The sequence below is a fragment of the Pituophis catenifer genome, unplaced genomic scaffold, assembly GCF_029215685.1.
Source record: "Pituophis catenifer annectens isolate HBS135680 unplaced genomic scaffold, rPitCat1.0.hap2 SCAF_1, whole genome shotgun sequence".
NCBI classification, from domain to species: domain Eukaryota; kingdom Metazoa; phylum Chordata; class Lepidosauria; order Squamata; family Colubridae; genus Pituophis; species Pituophis catenifer.
The window spans coordinates 42,627,990-42,648,161 of NW_027256881.1; the positions used below are offsets into that span (position 1 = coordinate 42,627,990).

A 20,172-nucleotide genomic window follows, 5' to 3' on the forward strand; every position below is an offset into this window, starting at 1 on the left:
TGCAGTCCCTCTCAAATCTTTGTTATTTTTAAAATTGTGCTTAAATTGATATGGACTAGAATATCTCCTATAATCACTAATCTTTGCAAAGGTATAACTGATAATTTTTTTTTTTTTGCAATACCTATTTAAACAATTCAGCTGGTTATATTGTTCCACAATAAGGTCCTATCTTTGTATCAGCATTTCATTTTAACTTGTACTTGAATGCTTTTAAAATATATATTTTTACATTCCCTGTACATATTTATTTATTATATTTAATCCTACTTTTGTTTTTTATAATTAATTCAAGATGGTGAATACTTCCTGTTTCCTCCCCAACAACAGCCCTGTGAAATAGTTGAGCTGAGAGTAAGTGACTAGTCCAAAATCACCCAGCTGGCTTTTCTGCTTAAGATGGGACTAGAACTCACAGTCTCCTGGTTTCTAGGCTAGTATCTTGAGTCCTACACCAATCTGGCTTCTTTCAGAAATATAATGTTTTTAAAAATAAAAATATTGTATGCTTGTTTGTTAAAGTATAATTCTCTTAACTACTTGAAAAATTTTTCTGGTAGAATACCTGCTGAGAATGCTTTTCCATGGAAAACTTGTATAGACTAGCACCAAAGAAAGATTGTTTCCCAACTTCCTTTAAGATGTCTGAGTGGTTCATATTATCCGCTACTCGGAGTGTCCCCCCCCCCATTCTGCTAGTTACCTTATGACTTTTATTGTTCCGTGTAGACTATAAATAAAACATTAGTATAAGAGCAGGATAAAATAATTTATAAAATATAGGTGAAAACTCACGTGGACCTTCATTTTAGGTCTTGCATTTTCAGAGAAGGCAGGTTATATTTTTGTTTGGTCAAATTAATATTAATGATTAATTTTGGTCTACCGTATTTTCCGGCGTATAAGATGACTGGACATATAAAATGACCCCCGACTTTTCCTGTTAAAATATAGGGTTTGGGCTATACTCGCCATATAAGACTACCCCTCTTCCAACGCACACCAAATAAAAATTAAAAAACATCAACTGGCTCACCCACAATGTAAAAGCAGCTGTGCTAGACCCAAAATGGCCCCTGCAACAAGCAAGAACCTCACACAGCCACAAAAAGCCCCCAAAAAACAACTTTCACACTTTACACACACAAAATTCCACATACAGCTTTGTGAGATTTTGTGTGTTTGTGTAGTTAGAGTGAAACACTACAGAAACACACTAAATCTCAGAAAGCTGCACAAATATTATTTTATTTTATTTTATTTTATTTTTATATGAAAACTAAATTTAAAACTTCCTAAACTTTAAATGGCTAGGTCTAAAAAAGAACAACTAAAAAAAAACCCCAATTAACTATTTTTTTTAAAGCTCCCAAAGGGGAAAAAAACTTACCCAATAGAACAGGGGTCTCCAACCTTGGCAACTTTAAGATTTGTAGACTTCAACTCCCAGAATTCCTCATCCAGCTTTGATTTTCTGGCTGAGGAATTCTGGGAGTTGAAGTCCACAACTCCCTGCCTGCTTGATTGCAGGCAGGGAGTGGCTTGCTGATGGAATGGATTCAGGCAAGCGAAGCAAGGCAAGTGTTGCGACTAGCAGTTAAGGTAAGCAAACTGGAGGGGGAAAACTTTTTTCCTTTTACATGGCTCTGACGATCCCAGCTGAGTTGCCTGATTAGCAGGCAGAGCTGGGATCGTCAGAGCTTGGATCGCCAGAGCCATTTAAGGCTCATCAGAGCCTTTTGGGCTGGTCTGCGTATATGACGACCCCCGACTTTTGAGAAGATTTTCATGTGTTAAAAAGTCGTCTTATACGCCGGAAAATACGGTATTTGTAGTTGTACTTTTGTAATCCAGTAAATCATAAAATAAAGCACAGATATTAAATACCAAATATTCAAAGTTGCAAATATTTATTGGTGTGTCATATCTTAAAAATAGTATTTATATAGATACAAAATATTTGAAAACACACAAATGTATTTAAGATATACTACAAATTATTACAGATGTAGAAAAAGTAAAATAAAATAATAAAAGGTATTTTTTAGTGACTGTCAATTTGTAAGCACATCTGATACTAGCATTTGCTACAACAACTTGAGTATTTTTAAATTTATGATTGTTTCTACTTTGATATCTGAATAAATATATTTTATTCTTAAAATTCAGCAAAATTCCAGACAGGTTACATAAAGTTGGAACTTTCCATAGTTATTGTTTATTGCAATTTATTATCACTGTTCCAGAGGTTCTACCGTTCCATTATTCCTTGGGTCTAGTTGGGGCAGATTAACAGGAATTTCCTTGGATTTTCATGTTCCATAAAGAAGCTTGCAATTTAGAAAATACTTTTCTTTCTTCAGAGGTTTTGCCACTAAATTCTTACGAGAAGATACTTTTACCTTTACTTTTGCATTAAAACCATGTTTCAGCTTTCCATTACATTTTCAAAATTTCATTCCCTTCCTTTTTAGTAAAAAAATATGCTTTTATTAAAACATTGATAGGTAATGACCTACAGATGCTATGGAGAGTAATATTTCTGAAGAAAACATCTTTTGTAATTTTCTTCTCTAATATGATTTTTTAATGCACTGCTTTCAAGATACAATATTTTTTCCGAGAGAACTCTGGTTTCTTAATTCCTGACATTTATTTATTTATTATGTTTATATGGCCACCAATGCATGACTCTGGATGACTAACAGTTAAAAACAGTAAAAATACAGTAAAAAAACCAACAACTTTAAAAACAATAAAATAATTTGGCTGCTATGTTATTTTATGTTAACACAAACAAGACCCAGAAACAGACTTGTTCTTTACTATTAGGGTCTGGAGCTTGATGGCAAAGCCAAGTTTTGAATGCCCTGCAAAAGGCTAACGGGATTGGGGCAAATCTCTAGGGCAGGGATGTCAAACTCGATTTCATTGAGGGCCGCATCAGGGTTGTGCTTGACCTTGGGGGGGGGCTAGGGGCTAGGGGCTAGGGGCTCAACATCCCTCGTGTTGGGGCTCTGCGGGCCAAATCTAAGCATACTGCAGGCTGGATCTGGCCCCCGGGCCTTGCGTTTGACACCCCTACTCTAAGGAAATGATTTTCTGGAGAGAAGCACCAGATCACGTTTTGTTGCATTCCTTAGAAGTAATAGATGTTTTACTGTGAAAATGCAACTCTTCAGAAAAGAAGTAGTTTTAATTTTAGTGAATATGGCACAAAACATGTAAAAGTCTGAATTCATTTTAATTTTTCAAATTTTGTGTAAAATATAAATATAAATATATTTATATTGGTTTCACGCTGGCTAGGAAGATAACCAAAATAATTCAAAGTAGTACTATTGTTTGTTTTTTTGTGAAATCAAACTTTATTCCCTTTGTTAAGTATGGTAATTTTTGTAACGAGTAAGTTGGATTAGAATTTTAAAGGTTGCACATGTAAGCAGCAAATATTGATGTTGGCATAAAAAAGTACATGCTGATTTTTTTCCTTATAGCAACATATCGTATCATACATCATATCATATATCATATCATATCATATCATATCATATCATATCATATCATATCATATCATATCATATCATATCATATCATGTATAATATGGTAGGTTTATCCTGCCCAGTTTTCTTTTGTCAGAGTTTCTTTTAATTAAAGACTTTAAAGATTGAAATGAGGTTTTTCATAAGAAAGTAATGTGCCCTACCATTGAGCTATGGTTATAAAGTTGAACCCTAGTTTAGGTAGAATTTTGTTTAATAAATTAAACGTCTTCAGACTTTTTCTTTTATTCAGCCCTTTACTGTGAGTTTTCCGTGGGCCGCCCATGAGGTCAATATTGAGGAAAGACTCGGACACAAGTTTTCTCGGGATGAGACGACCCAGATCTGACTCCGGGAGCCTCTTTTATTATACACAAACAAAGGCAGGAGGGGTTTGTTAGCTTAAGCCAATAATATATTACAGCATGTCTCATGTAATGCATACGTAAGTACAAGTAATACATGGAAGCAATGCCCAAATTTGGGAAGATCTACACTCCTAGCTGCTAGTGAATTGTTGCAGCCCTTATCTATGAGTTGTTGCAACCTTTATCTAGTTTTTCGCATACGCAGTACAGCATGATTCTCTCATGCCTGCGCGTAGCTCCTGAGCATGTTACAACATCTCCTACTTTTTGTTTTAATTTTTTTTGCAACAGGGTTAGCTGTGTTGTTATTATGATGTTCTCTTTATGCCTGGGAAACATGTTTGTCATCATAGCAAACAAAGCAGGAATACATTGGATACTACAACATACAGAAATAAGCAAAGCAACGATCATGAGTACAGTAGACAATATGTTCTTCAGCCATCCGGTTTCTGCAAATGTTTGTAGCTCACCCATCCTTTTATTACGGTGAACAAAGTTAGTGGAAAAGTGGCCAGGAGATGTCATGCGAGGTAGGCCATCAAGTTTCTGAGTTGTATTCCAGTTATACATTTCCACAAATCGCTCGCACAAATTGTAAATCCATCCAGATCCAGGCACCCAAGAAAACCACGTCAGGAGTTTGTAACCTCTGAGTTATTCTGGAAGCCCTATCCTGTAAGTCCCAAGCACCTTCTCTGACCACACCTGATTTGTTCCTCCAGTTCCAGAAGGGCTGTGGTTTCACTTATCAGGACGTCCTTCCTATTGGAGGGAATAAAACCTTTGCACATTTGCAGAAGGGAGGGGAGACATTGGATACAGCAACAAAGCAAAACAAGCAGTACGATTATAAATACAATAGTTGGCATAATTGATTTCAACCAAGAACCATCCGGGAGCCATGACCAAAGGGCAGCCCAGATGTCAATGGCGCCAGATCCATTGGATGATAAGGGATTGTTTTTGATCAACTTTTCCATATGTTCTATGGTGTGAGTGATGTTATACTGATAATCAGATACATAGGTAGCTACTAGCATAATATCTAAGGCATATCGGTTTTGTAAGACCACCTCCCTGATTTCAGCCAGTTCTTTGTTCATCAGCTTCAGCACCTTGATAGTCTCGTTGAACGTATGTACTGTCCAGATATTTAATAAATGAAGATCCCGATAGTTCATTGCCACCCGAGATTGGGCAAGATGCCTCTGGATATCTGAGTTTTTAATGAGCCACCTGGTGTCAGCGGTGGGTGTGGTTTGGGAAATAGGAGTAGTGGAGTTTGTCCGATTAGCAGCTATTTGAATGTCTTTTATTACTGTCCCATCATGATTGAATGTAGAGGCTGCTGACATGAAGGATCATGAGATGTAGGGGCAATAGATGCAAGATCGTGACTTAATTCCAGAATCCGTGATATAGTCTCCTTTATGCAATTGTTGCAGAGGCCCATTGTCCTTATTCACTCCCCCTTCAGCTGGAAATGTCAATATGGGAACCTTAGGTGGTGGAGTAGACTTAGGTAGAAAGTAAGGACCTTGTGCATAGACAATGCGTTTGTGGCGGAAGCGTACTTGACTTGAAGTGTATGTATGTGGGGATTTGATGTTCCTTACATGGTCACTTGAGAGTCCCAAAGCTAACAATGTCCAAGGCCATAAACAAATCATAGTCACTTATACGTGTGAAACAAAATTACTAGCAAAATTAGAAAAACAATTACCCACAAAACTCACTCCTAAACTTCTACTAACATTAGTATGTGTAAGAAAGTGCTATAGTAAGGCTAATAAAATGTATATGTACAATGTGAAGGTAGTTTCCTCCTGATGAATCTTCCGCTGTGCGTTGAGAGTCTGTTGCCGGTAGGACTCAGCAAGGTGTTTTCTTCTTAAATCTCAGCACCAGGGGTTTCTCCTTTTTGTTGTAAATGAAACGGTCTTACGTGTCTTCTGGGGATCCAAATGATGCGATCTTTGTACTGGACAGCAGCGTATCCACGGCCCCAGGTAATAAGGTCAGCGGGCCCTCTCCATGCAGGATCAGGTAGTTGGCGGAAAGAGACCTTCGGTTTTGGGGTAGCTGATGGAGAAGCAGAAAAATGACGGGTCGCAGCCGATGTGGGAGGCTGTCCAGTCAGGTTAAGAAAGTTCAAAGTATATAAGCAAGGATTGAGTTTGTTTTGCATGGCTGGGAGGCCGAGGCATTTTTCCTCTTTCAATTTATAAGCCAAATTTGTGTGTGATGGACCACTTGTTACAAAAGTCTGCAAAGGCAGTACTGGTGTATGCAGGTCCATTGTCAGTTTTAAGTTCAATTGGGCGTCCCATCGATGCAGAAGTCCGAATACAATGATTTATTACATGTTTGGTTGCTTTTCCCCTTTGTGGGGATGCCATGATAAATCCAGAATAGGTATCAATGGTCACATGCAGGTAGTTCCATGGTTTAAAGGAGTCGTACCTTGTGACGTCCATTTGCCAAATTTCACAAGCTTTGAGACCTCTAGGGTTTACACCCATAGGGATAGAATGAGCTTGTTGACTACAGGTAGGACATTGTTGTATGATGGCAGTCGCTTCGGCTGCCGTGAGACCAAATTGCTTCGCCAATGCTTTTTTTTATTTTGATGGAAATCTCTGTCTCCGCCACCCACAATATCTATAACCTTCCAATAAACAAATCTCCTTATAACACTATACATTCAAATCCTTTTCCCACTGCCATTCTGGCTTCCAAGCCAGCCCAAGTCTGTGCAAACCAACTTACCTAAATGTCTTTTCTTACATGCACTTCCAAAAGTCAACTTTCTGTTTTCCTTCCCTCCCCACTTCTGGGTTAAAACCCTCAAAGCCATACCCCTACATTCCCTGTAACACTGGGTTCTTTGCATACCAGTCTTCATACAAATAGCACAATTATCTATTCACAGCCTACAATATCCAGTCAATCCTAGAAATTTCCTCAACTCTTCAGGTGTTATCTTCTTTCATTAATTAAATGTCCTATGTATTTTATCTCTCTGTCTACATATTGTAATTTCTAACTCATCTCTGTGATAATTCCTAAAAATGGCAGCAGTTTTTGCTGCTGACAAACAAAAAAACAAATAAACAAACAACAGACAAACAAAGAACAAACATGCCATCTGTTAAGTATGCAAAATGCACGTAGACATAAAAACATAAAGGAGTAAGAAAAACAGCTTCAAAAATAAAACAAACAATCTAAATGAGGTATTTTGAGTCAATACTCTGAAACTGCAAAGGCAGGTATCAGATATCACCCTTTACCCCGTCTTTCTCAGGCTGGTTCTCTGAGAGAAAAAAAATGGTGAAGAGAACAAAAACTCATAGCCCCCCTCTTGTGCCTCTCACCTCCCAGGGAAAAAAAGGAGGGGGTGAGAGAAAGGAAAAAACTTTTTTAAAACGGACGAGCCTCCCTCCTCCTGGGAGGACAGGAAGAGAAAGGAAAAAAAATGCTTATACACAAAATTACATTTCATGCAATCCAATAAATGTCTACATACACACCCATTCACATCTGTACTGCAATCAGACCTTTCGTATAAACCACTTTCACATAAAAAAATTCATTTAATGCGTCCTCCATGCAAATCAGTCATTAAAATTATTTCAATGAAGTAGCTTATTCCCAAAACTGGAAAAAATTTCAGGCAGCAGTTTTAATCACAAAAGGTGATATTGGGCCCATAACCATTGCCTGTTTTTCCACAGCCTTAAGTTCAAGCCCAGTCAATTTGCTGGCCAGCCAAGCATATCATAATTAATTCAACCACATACAATTCCACACACTATCATTATAGATGCACATCAACAAAATATTTTTAACAGAAATCACTTCAAGTTGATCAGTTCAAATTATCTGAGTCTTCCCATTTAGACAGGTTTTAATTTTATTACCTGCTAAACCCCGGGTGGGAAGAACAATAAACAGTTTACAAACATACTGAGAGTCAGAGATCAGATTGTTGAGGAAGGTTGTTGAGAAAAGGTGTGGAAAGCTGAGATAGCTGCAGAAGTGAAAGTCAGATTTTGAGATAGAAAGAACAATATTTATTAAATCAGTTCCATTTCTTCGACAGTCTGGATTACGCCCCAAGGTTATAATTTCAGCAATAGCTTAAATAAAGGGTAAAACATTTTTAGATGGTAATGAGACAAATAAAGCCATTCAATGCAATATACTTTTTGCTGTTCTAAAGCAGCCAATACTCCTGTGGGTAGCTTACTAGTAGGAAATATTAACAAACTGACAATTTCTATGAGGGATCCAATCTACAAACTGAATACTCAAGATGTTAATTAAATCTCCTGGCTTTTTTTTCCTTTAGTCAATAACTCAAATAATGGGCTAAGTAAATGCATAGGTAAAAAAAATATGAGCGGACCCAATTAATAGTACCCAGTAATTGTTGCAAATTTACTAAGGAAATAACTTTTGGTAACTTTATACAAGGGAAAGCTGGAACAGAAAGAAATTGCACATACAGATAAGGAGTGTACAGCTGTATTTTTTCTGGGGCAATGTGCAATTCATTTACACATAAATCATTTTGTATTTCAAAAAGCCAATTAGGTTGTATTTTTTGTGCTCCAATTAAAATGTCATCTATACGATGATAACCAGGGTTTTGAGGGCAAGATGTTACAGACATGCCCCCACTTTTTGGATTTTTACACTTTTCCTTGAGGTTTTGCTGCCTGATGATAAGGCAGTGCTAACAAATTGGTTTTATACAATGTTCCTATATCCTGACACACTTGAATCATATCTGCCAAATCAAGATCTTTTCCCAGCCCAACAATTGCTCCTCGGCATTCAGAAGTGGCATTCTTTGTAGCTTTTTTCCTTATGTTAGAGAAGGCTTGTTGACGCTTGCCAAAAACAGGCATTTTTCTGAAGGTTTGATAAGCACATTCAGAAGAAACTTGCAAAGTTGCAGCCGATAGGAATTTCTTCTATATTCCACCCCCCCCTTTTTTTGTCTAACTGTTTCTTTGAATTCTGCTTAGTGGGGGTGTTACCAGTTCCTTCAGAAGGAACTGATGATTCAATTAAAGATGGTTTTGAGGTGACAATTTTAACTTTATAATCAGGTGGAGGACTTGTAATTAATTGTTGCTCTTCCAAGGCATCAGAGCTATATTTTCTATTCCTTGATGACATTAATCTAAAAAGGAACCATTATCAGTGTCCTGAAGGCTCTTTTTTTTTTTCATGCATAATTAAACACTCTATAGCCAATCTCCAGAGTGCCAGAATTTTTCCAGGGCTCGGGGAGGTTCGTGGAGGCATGTTCCTATATGCTTCCACACTTTCACTTTTAAAGAGCCCTTTTCCGGATAAGCCGGATAATGTTGCCAAATGTATTTTAGTACACTGATTAGATGTTTTTTCGGGGGAATGGGAAGCGGCTTACCCGCCGCCTGGCTAGATAATTTGCAGATATCTCGAAGTTCATTGAGATGAATTGCCTGGTCCTTCGAGAAGCCCGATCCCATACTCACGATGTGGGAGGGTGCTCCGTTCACCAACGGCCGTCCCTGGGTGCGAGGCTATTCCCAGCCGGGGGTGAGATGGGTGGGCGACACGGATATCACGTCGGGGTCACCAGATGTGAGTTTTCCGTGGGCCGCCCATGAGGTCAATATTGAGGAAAGACTCGGACACAAGTTTTCTCGGGATGAGACGACCCAGATCTGACTCCGGGAGCCTCTTTTATTATACACAAACAAAGGCAGGAGGGGTTTGTTAGCTTAAGCCAATAATATATTACAGCATGTCTCATGTAATGCATACGTAAGTACAAGTAATACATGGAAGCAATGCCCAAATTTGGGAAGATCTACACTCCTAGCTGCTAGTGAATTGTTGCAGCCCTTATCTATGAGTTGTTGCAACCTTTATCTAGTTTTTCGCATACGCAGTACAGCATGATTCTCTCATGCCTGCGCGTAGCTCCTGAGCATGTTACAACACTTTACCACTGATGCCATTTCAGATTTCCATATGTTTGAATGCTTTCCTAATTGTAGCTCTTGCTGCTGTTCGCCACTAATGCCTGGATTTCCCCCCCACTTTTTCTGTTCTTGAAGCCTGCTTGAATTTAAACCAGATATTGTCAGTTGAGAGGTAGTTAAATATAATGATCAGGAACATTACACTCCTTATGTAATCAGCCATGAAATTGCTAGATGCCAAGCAATTTGAAAAGATCTATATAAGTATCTATATAAGTAAATATACAGTGTTTGTTCATGCTTTTCTTAACTAAATTTCCATAAATTCAATACAAAATGGAATAATAAATTAATGTATAATTCTTTGAGCTTTATCTTGGGCAGTGGGGGAACCTAATTGAATGAAAATAAGAATTTCCTGCTGCTGGTATACCTATGAAGAATTTCACTTGAAGGTTTAATTTTTCTGTTTTAAATGCATTATTTAAAATACTATATTAAAGCTCCTTTCATTTTTCCTTATTAGAAAGACACTCATAATTATCTTTCTAATTTTACTTTAAAACACTGAGAGCTAATGAAAATATAGATTTGATATGCTAATATACTGAGCATGAGGTTATTATTGTTAAGCGAACACCAATGTTAAATCATTATAACTAATGTGTTAAACAGTTATGTTTTGCAGTCTGATTCACACCCACATAGAGCACTCACTGCCCACCTGCCCACACTTGTACCTGCCTATAGCACCCAACTACATGCCTGCCTGCCTGCTTACCTCTAGAACCCATCTGCATGCCTGCTCATAGTACCCACCCACCACAGTCTCACCCACCTGCATTGCATAGCAATTAACTGCCCACTTGTAGTTCTTGTCCACTAGCCAACTTATGAGCCACCTAAAAAGGAAAGGCTTCTAGTGATTGGGACTAGTGACTTCCTGCTGGCTTCCCCATGACTTTGCTTTTTGGAAGCCCACAGGAAATAGCAAGTTGTGATTACATTTGGTCCTTGCTTCATGATGCATTGTCCTCATTTAATGACAGCAACGGGGACTGCCAGGATTGTCATCTCTAAACCTCATGGTCATGTGATGTTGTGTTTTACAATTGCATTGCTTAGCAATAGAAATTCACTTAATTACATCTTTGCTTATCCCAAGGAGTTGCTTTTCCCAATTAAAGTTGTTAAGTGAGGGCTTCCTATAATGTCTTTCAGCTGTTCGTGCATTTTCAAATGTCGCTATCCATTTTGCCCTTTTTTTGTAACCCTCCTCCCAAGGCACACAGATTCAACTCCCTTGTTCCAATTTTTTGCCATGAGTCTCTCTGTTTTCCTATCAGACACAGCTATCTTCATCTTCGGATATATTCATTTTTCAGAACTATACTATTCATTGTATCATAATCTTTCATTTGCTGCAAACTATTTAGTTCACAACCAACACAGAATCGCTTTCATACAAATGTACATTCACATTTCAAATTAAGCAACACACTTCTAACGCAATCATAAACATTATAAGAGGAGCCTGAAACTCTTTGTCTTTCTGCTTTCCCAATGTATAAACAGTTCTAAGTGTTCCATTTATCCTCTTGAATGCTTTACTTCCATTATGCTCCTACTCCATTCAGCAATAAACTTTTATCTTCATATTTGAAAGTATGTGTAATTCAAGGCTATTTATCACTTTCAAGCCTATTCACTTTCTTTAAATCAACAAACAATTAACTTTCCTTTTCATTGATATATATTATTCAATGACCTGCTGAAAAACCACAATTTGACTTGTACACCTCTTGCTGGGCACAAAGTTTCAGCATGCTTCTGAAATTTGTTTATTGTTATTTCTCATGCACTTTCAATCAAAAAATTGTATTCTCCCCAGGCACACTTAACAAATTAATCTCTTTCTAGTTTTCATTCATTCTTTTACTACAGTGTTCATCCAGTTCTCAAGCACAGATGGAGTGTTCACACACACATTAAACAAGTTGCACAACTATTACATTTCTCCAGTAACACCATCTATACCAGCGGTCACCAACTGGTGGTCCATGGACCACTGGTGGTCCATGAGAAAATTTTGGTGGTCCTCAGAAAAATTATTTGCATTTTTTATATTGGACTAAATCAGGGGTCCTCAAACTACGGCCCCTAGGACAAATATATGCAGTGAACGTTTGTGTTGCTGTGGAAAGGCTCCCCCTTTGGGGTCTTTTTGTGCGGGTTGGAGGGAGCAGAAATTCTGACATGGGGTCTGCTTTGGCCTCCTGCTGCAGGGCTTTGGGCAAAAACTGGAGGGAAGCACCGCTGGTGATGAAGAGCCAGAGACCTTGTTCCAGTGGAACTGCATCATGGCCTGGAACTGGCTGACCATCTCAGCCTGCTGAGCCTCTAGGTGCCGGTACTTGGCCTTGCACTCCCGTAGTCTTCCCTCTGCTTGGAAAGCCTATACTCCTAGTCCTCAGTAGGGTCCTTCTGCTGAGTCTCCTTCTCAGCCAGATCCAATTTGAACTGAGCCAGCTGTTTTGCCAACTCTTTCTCATGGTGGCTGCTTAGCTCCAACAATTGCTTCCTGTTGGGGCCCTAAGGAGCCCGGGCAGGAAGGAAAGGAGGGGCTGGGTGGGGAGGGGCGAGTAGAGGCTGGCGAGGTGCCCCTAGATGCAAGTGACATCGAGTTGGCCATGCCCACCCAGTCACATGCCCACCTAGCCATGCTCACCCAGCCATCATTAGGCAGATCATTTTAGTGGCCTGCAGGATTTAAAATTATGAATTTAGTGCTCCCTGAGGTCCAAAAGGTTGAGGACCCCGGATCTACACTGTAGCTCAGTGTTTTTCAACCTTGGCAACTTTTAAGATGTGTGGATTTCAACTCCTAGAATTCCCCAGCCGCTATGCTACAACTTTTTCTTTTTTATGAAACAATTTAGATTTATTAAGTTTTAAATCTCAGATGGTATAGTTGTTCTAAAGTATTATATACCAAGGAATAAAGAAATGTACTTTACATATGTAAAATTATACCGAAAGAAAGATTTCTCCTGTACCTGGACTTGAATTTCTGTCTGTAGGAAGCTTTTATATGGGGGAACTATTCAGTCCTGCCATATTCCATTTGCTATCAATTATTTTCAATCCAATAACAGTTCTGCTCCTTTGTTCTAGCACTTCAGCTGCTGCTTTATTAAACTTAGTGGTGGGGAGTTTCCTCTAAAAGCTGAAGCATTAAAATAATAAACTCTGATCAAAGTACATTACATTGCTGGATGCAGATTCTCTTATTCTAGATTGCTGTAACTCAGGGGTTTCAAAACTCGATTTCATTGAGGGCCGCATCAGGGTTGTGTTTGTCCTTGGGCGTGGCTGGGGTAGGCATGGCCAGAGTGGCGTGGCCAGTTCAATGTCACTCATGTCGGGGGCACCTGTGGTGGCCAAGAGCTAAGGCAGGACTTCCCTCAGTTCCTCCTTCTCATTATAATCTCCTCCCTCCCTCCCTTTTCTTTTTTCCTTCCCTCTTCATTCTCTTTTCTTCTTCCCTCCCGTTTCCTTATTTTTCCTTCCTTGCTGTCTTCCCATCTTTCCTTCTTTTTCTTTATCTTTCCTTTTTCCCGTCCCTTCTTGCATGCTCAAATGCAAAAGGGGAAACATTTCTCCTTTTGTTTTGTTTTTAGTTTGTTTTGCTAGCCCTCTGCCAGTGAAAATGGAGATCGGTGGGGGTATGCGTGCACCCCTGGACCCCATTCTTGGCTGTATCAGCCTTCTGCAGCCCTCTGCCAGTGAAATCAGAGCTTGGGGGGCCGCACGTGGTCTTCCCGAGCTCCATTTTTGCTGACAGAATCATCCCAGGCCGGTCCTTTGCTGTTTCCAGGGTGGCCCCATGGGCCAGCTCCACGCACCCCGCAGGCCAGATTTGGCCAACAGGCCTTGAGTTTGACATCCCTGCCATAACTCATCAATAGGTGAGATGATTTGGAATGATGGAATGACATTCCACAATTGTGTTAAATGAGTTTTTCAATGAAATAAATGCCTAATGTGACAAATTCTTCAATGTTACTTTTTAAATATAATTAAAAATGAAATATAAAAAATTATAATTAAATTATTTCTTAATAAATAATTATTTCATAGAATATTGTTAATTGTTTATACATATTTTATAGTGTCTTTCACATGTTTTGATTAACATGAACTATTGAATTGTTTAGATTGTGCATAATTAACTATAAATCTAGAGGACAAAGTCTTGAAAACAGTGCATTGTCGTAAACTACTAATTTTCTTATATTCTTCTACAGAATGACAGGAAGGGAGTTCTTTACTCGATTTCCAAGTCTTTATCCATTTTTGCTCAGTCAATTAGAACAAATAACCAGTACAGCAGACAGGTAAGAGAACTCATTGTTATGTATCACAACAAACTGTTAGAGAAGCAGAAAATGGGTTGGTAGGATAAAATTAGTTGGACATTCTTCAGAAATTATTTGGAAAAAGTACTTCAGACCTGGCATGACCATGTTATTTCTCTGCTGTTCATAAAAAATACTAACTTTTTGTTTTTTTAGGCATCCATGTCAGCCTGAATAAAAGTGTGGTTTCTTTAAGTAGTATTTATTAGAGTTTATGGTATTTTTGCCTGGAAGCCTGAAAAATGTAGATTGCCTTAATGATTAGTTCTGAAGTACTTTTCCTTGATAAATTTTTAAATTACTCACAACTCTTTTGAACACTTTTTAAAATCAATTAATTATTCCCTTTATTCATTCTTTTAAAGACAAGTTTTATTAAATTTTTCTTTTACATACATATTTTATGAATAGAGTATTGACCGGATCACATCTTTTACAACTTATAACAATTATATATTGATTTTTATAATCTATTCCAATCGTTTTTTGTTTTTTCCAGATACAATTTATATATTTCATTTTCTGCCATAATATTCTTTTTTCTCTATTTTTTTATCTTATCTTAATCTTTTCTTAATACTTAATATATAAACAGTATCACCATCCGCCCTTCAAATCCTAATTTCTTAGCATTGCTTCAATTAATTATTTTATTTCTCCATTTATAAAATATATTTCTTATAATCCCCATCACATTTTTTGGTTATAAACAATAAACTTCATTTTATTCAATTCTTACATTGAAACCCTTTAACTTAATTGATCTTCCACATCTTATCTTATCGCTTCTTAATACATAATAAGCAATATCACTCTCCGCCCTTAATTCCTGACTTCTATTATAGCATCCATTAATTATTTTATTTCCTCATTTGCAACATATTATTTCAAAATCCCCATCACACTTTTTTTACATTTAAATTTTGTATCTTAATTTCAATTATTTTCATAATTAAACCTAATTACCACTTCATATTTCATCTGCTGTTCCATTTTACAATACACAATAAACATCATATTTACTTTTTACATTCACAATTACTATTATTAATATAGTTCCCTTAGACCTACTAATATATATCTTAATTCTCTTCCTCCTTTCCACTGTTTTTCCCCTTTTAGCCATTTTCTCCTGGTCTCACCAGAATTCCACTTCTTAATGATTTTTTCCTTTCATCCCATTTTCTTTTCTTCTTCTTTTTTTTATATTTATATTTATTATATCTTTTCTCCTGAATCCTTTCTCTAACTTTTGAGTCCATCATTTGCATAATTTGCCCTCTGCTGTTACCCAATCTTTTCCCATTTCCTTCTCTTCCCTTAGATTGTTTTTTTTGGGGGGGGAAATATTCCCCCCTGTCCATTCTTTTGTTGCCACTATAAATCCCAGTATAATCATCTAACATTTTGCCTTCAATTCTTTTTCCTTCAATATTATTTTCTTGTTTCTCATTTATATTCTTTTTCTTGTTTTGTGTGCTCTAACAAAATTTCTGACTTTTTATTACCCTTTATTGATTCATGCACTTTTTTAAGCATCTCAATTAATTCTTCACACATCCAAGCCTCCATATTATTAGTTTAAAAGATTATTAGTATTTCCACTTATATTTAATTAAAATTTTAGTCCATATAGTTTCTTTTTTTTAAAGATAATATCCAGTACAAATGTTTGTCCAATCCACTCCAACTTAAAGCTTTATTATTGTCCACCTCCTTTAGAAGTCGAGACCAAGCAGCTTAGAACAAAACAAATACTTCTTAAAATTTCTCACAGCTCTTGTAATGATCAAGGTCACTATAATAATTTCCTTGAATTTTCAAGTCAATCGTTGTAGTGCTTTCTTTCCACCAGCAGATGTCTCTCTCCAATCCACAGTTCTCAGAATAACAAAGTATCCAGTTTACAAAAGTATTTTCAATCCACGTAGAAAATACTTTCTCTCAAATTGCTTTTCCTTTTATTGTTTTTAATTTCTCCAAATTCAGTTTTAAAATTTCAGTTGTAAAATTTCCTTTCTTGGGCTTTATATGTTAACCTCCTCTTTGTTCTTCCTTCATACTTCAAAACTGTCAAAATTCTTTCAAATCTTCATTAAAAAATACTTTCCCTCGGGTTTCCTTTTCATATATTGGTTTTAATTTCTCCAAGTCCAATTTTAAATCCAAATATAAAGTTTTCTTTTCTGGGCTTTAATACTTTGGCTTCCTTTTTGTTCTTTTCCCTCCATTAAAATTCCCAAGTGCCAATTAGCCGCTTGTTTCCTTGCCGGGATCTTTTAAAGTTTTTTTTTAAAAAGAAATTTCCTTTTTTACCTGTGAGTTGGCCAATCACTCACCCCCCTGACAGCGGTTTGTCTGGCTGGATTTTCGCCAGGCTCATCGGAGCCCGCTAATTTCCAGCCAGTCTCGCCGTGATGTTTCCGGTTTCCATTCTCTTCATTCTTATGTATTTTTTGAACATAAAAAGATGACATTCTGCATTAAAATGATTTTAAGATTAATTTTAAATTCAGTTTTATTTTCAAATTTTAAGACAAAATTCACATTGATTTTTTTTTTTACTGGTGGTTTTGATATTCAACTTTCCTATAGAGAAAAAAATAGTTTTTAAAATATGTTTAGTTTAGTTTACTTTATTGTCATTGCACCTCGTACAATGAAATTAAATGCCATCTATAGTGTAGACACAAACACACATCCTTCATATTCTATACCACTGAATTGAAAACCCAATATTACATTAATATTGCACTATACAGTAGAATTCAATATAGTTACTGCCCTTTATTCTTTATTTATGTTCTTTTATTGCAATATATTTGGGTTGTATGCTTGTGTGCATTTTAAAACATGTAAAAGTAAATAAATTTGGTCCATTATTATGAAACTCTATTCTTAACATTTGGCCCTTTATCTATATGAACATTCAATTGAGAAATCAATATTATAATTCAGACAAACTTTGCATATTTTCATGTAGTAAAACTAAAGAGTTGAAGCTTCATCCAGGCTTATTTCTCTTGCTCTTGGTCTTGAGTAAGCTGTATCCCTCACCAATGGATGGCACATATTCTGCCCTTAGCATGGCTTCCTTTGTTCCTCTTATTTTGAGGTAAGTTGCGTTTTTAATGCTTAGTTTTCCTTGAGAAAGTTTGTAGTTAATTTTCTTATGCAAAGTATTATTAGTTTAAAATACCGTTTTCATTCATTCATTTACAACATTTTTTTTTTTTTAGCAAATGTAAGTATAATGTAGCATGTCTATGGAGATTCTCAGATATCCAGGTCATGATTGTCCCAAAAGTACTTTTTCAAAAGGCAAAAGTGAGAGAGAAGATTAATTTTCTTGAGAGGCTAAACAAAATGATTTTGCAGTAAAGTACCTACGGCACTACACACACACACACACACACACAAGACACTGGATATACCATTTCTAATTAGATCTTGAATACTTTAATTTCTCCACATGGAATTTTTCATTTAATAAAAATTGAATTAAAACTTGCTGTGTTCTAAATGAATTATGCATAAATCATTTTATTTTCGTCACAAATCTCGGTAATTTGTGTGGTAAAATTACTTGGTTCTCCTTATTAAATGAGACAACTCTTATTCATTATGATATTAAAATTGCATTTTAATCTAGTAGATACTACATGTAAGTATGTTTATCATAATGTAAATACCACATGGTTGGTTTTTCCTACTTTTCTGTCTCTAGCACATGGAACACTATATGCCCTTATTTGTCTTTGTTAGCAGTTTTGGTCTGTTTTTACTATATGTGGATTTCTATCTTCTCTTTTAAATGCTGGTTAATTCTGATTTACCATGCATTTATTTTGATTGATTCATTGTTTGCTGTAGGTTTTGCTACAGGCATTATGCTTTCAACATGGTCTTAGTTCCATTGCATGATGGGCTGTAGTTCTTAAATAGGGCTCAACTTCAATTGGTTTTAAAAGCAAACATTTAAATTTATTGGTTATTGCTAATTTTAATCAATAGACGGAAGAGTCAAAGGCACTTATTAATTGCATATTAGAAAAAAATTCCCAACAATAAGAGCGACCCAGAATGATGTTGGCTCCTGTTTGTTGGATGGTGTTCAAATGGGGCTTCATTAGCCATTTATTGTGATTACTTTAATTTGAAATCCTGTATATGTTTAAATGGCCCCTTCGAATTCCCTGAAGCAATAATTTCATTCAATTCTTCATTTGTTCATTTATTGAATTAATTTCTGATTAATTTCAATCCCAGAGTAATTTGGGGCAGTGTACAAAGAGATTAAAAACGTATCAAAATAACAAAAGATCAAGCAATTGCTTAAGAGAGAAAGAATGTCAAATAAAGAATGGCAATTAGAAATATAGAATGGCAGAAACAATTGGGAATAAACGATATTTAAAAAATACTGTTCCCCACTGAATACTATGAATCATTGAATCCTAGAGTTGGAAGGGACCGAGAAGGGCTTCTAGTTCAATATCCTGCCCAGGGTAAGAATCTTCAGACCATTCCAGACAAATTGCTGTCTAATCATTTCTTGAAAACCTCCCGTGATGGAGCTGTTCCATCACTTAATATCTCTTGTAGTCAGGAAATTTCTCCTTATTTCAAGATTGTGTCTCTCCCTTTTGACTTCCTCTCACGAGCTTTGTCTTTACAACACGTGCCATCGAGAATTTTTCCATCTCCTCGATCCTGTAATACATTCCATCATATATTGCAGCGATTCTCAACCTGGGGGTCGCGACCCCTTTGGGGGTCGAACGGCCATTTCACAGGGGTCGCCAAAGCCCTCTCTCGCCTCCCCCATGCCTTCACTCACCCTCACTCTCTGCTCTGTTGGATCGCCGGCCGTTCGCTTACCCCGCCCACTCCCAATCTATTGCTGCCTCCGGAGTCCCAGCTGATGGCTAGAGGAAAAAAAACTGTTTAAATTCTTGCCGCGGGGCTTCAAAGGTCCGCCCTACATCTGATCAGTGTTAAAAGAAAACAAATGAGAAGACCGGTGCCTGCAAAAATAGAAAAAAACAGCCCCTTTCAGCTTCAGCATAGGTTAATTACTATAAGTAGATTTGATCAGCCTCGGACTCTCAGCTGATTTGCTCTCAGCTGTTTTGCGGAGGGCTCTGTTGCTAGCTGCAAAGAGAGGAGCAGATTTTTTTTCCCCATGCTGAAAAATGAAATTAAAAGTAAAGCAGGGTCTTTGTTGCAACGTGACAAAATGAGGCAGAGATATTTCTTTTTCTTTTTCCTCACCAAAAAAGGTAGGTGCAAAACTGCAAACAATGGGAAATTTAGGGCAAAAGAGGAGGTTCAAGATTTTAAAACACAAAAGAAAAAAAGCTCTATTTAACTAGGGAATTGTAATAATTGAGATACTATTAATTGTATATTGTGTTGAAAGCGGAAATGGTTAAGTTGTGGTTTGGAAGAATATATGGGGGAAATTATTTGGTTTATTATTATTGGTAAATATAATTAATTAATTTGTAAGAAATTGGATTGCATGGAAATAATTTGAATATTCATGTTCATATTGATTGATATACAAAAAAGATAGTTAAATAACTAATTGATTTATATTAAAATGTTGAATTTGTATTAAACAACTGTATTACATAATTACATAATTAACCAATGTGAGGATGGATATAAAAATAGATGACAATGGGAAGGGGTATAATATAGAATAGAAGGGAAAAATTGAATTTGATTAAGATTAGAGATGAGGATAAAGGGTAATATTGGTTTTTTTAAAAAATAGATGAGGAATAAATATGGCAAAAAGAAAATATAGAAATTGTAAATTTAATTGAAATGACTAAACACTGGTTAAAT

At 36.6% G+C, this 20,172-nt stretch overlaps 1 protein-coding gene across 1 annotated transcript in view; it reads left to right on the forward strand.

Annotated features, from left to right (window-relative positions):
- THADA (THADA armadillo repeat containing) overlaps positions 1–20,172 on the forward strand; it is a 126,682-nt gene that overhangs the window by 60,537 nt on the left and 45,973 nt on the right. Inside the window, exons 27-28 of the mRNA XM_070948455.1 lie at positions 14,206–14,295; positions 17,300–17,431. Coding sequence (XP_070804556.1) covers positions 14,206–14,295; positions 17,300–17,431 — 222 coding nt within the window. The remainder of the gene's footprint in view (positions 1–14,205; positions 14,296–17,299; positions 17,432–20,172) is intronic.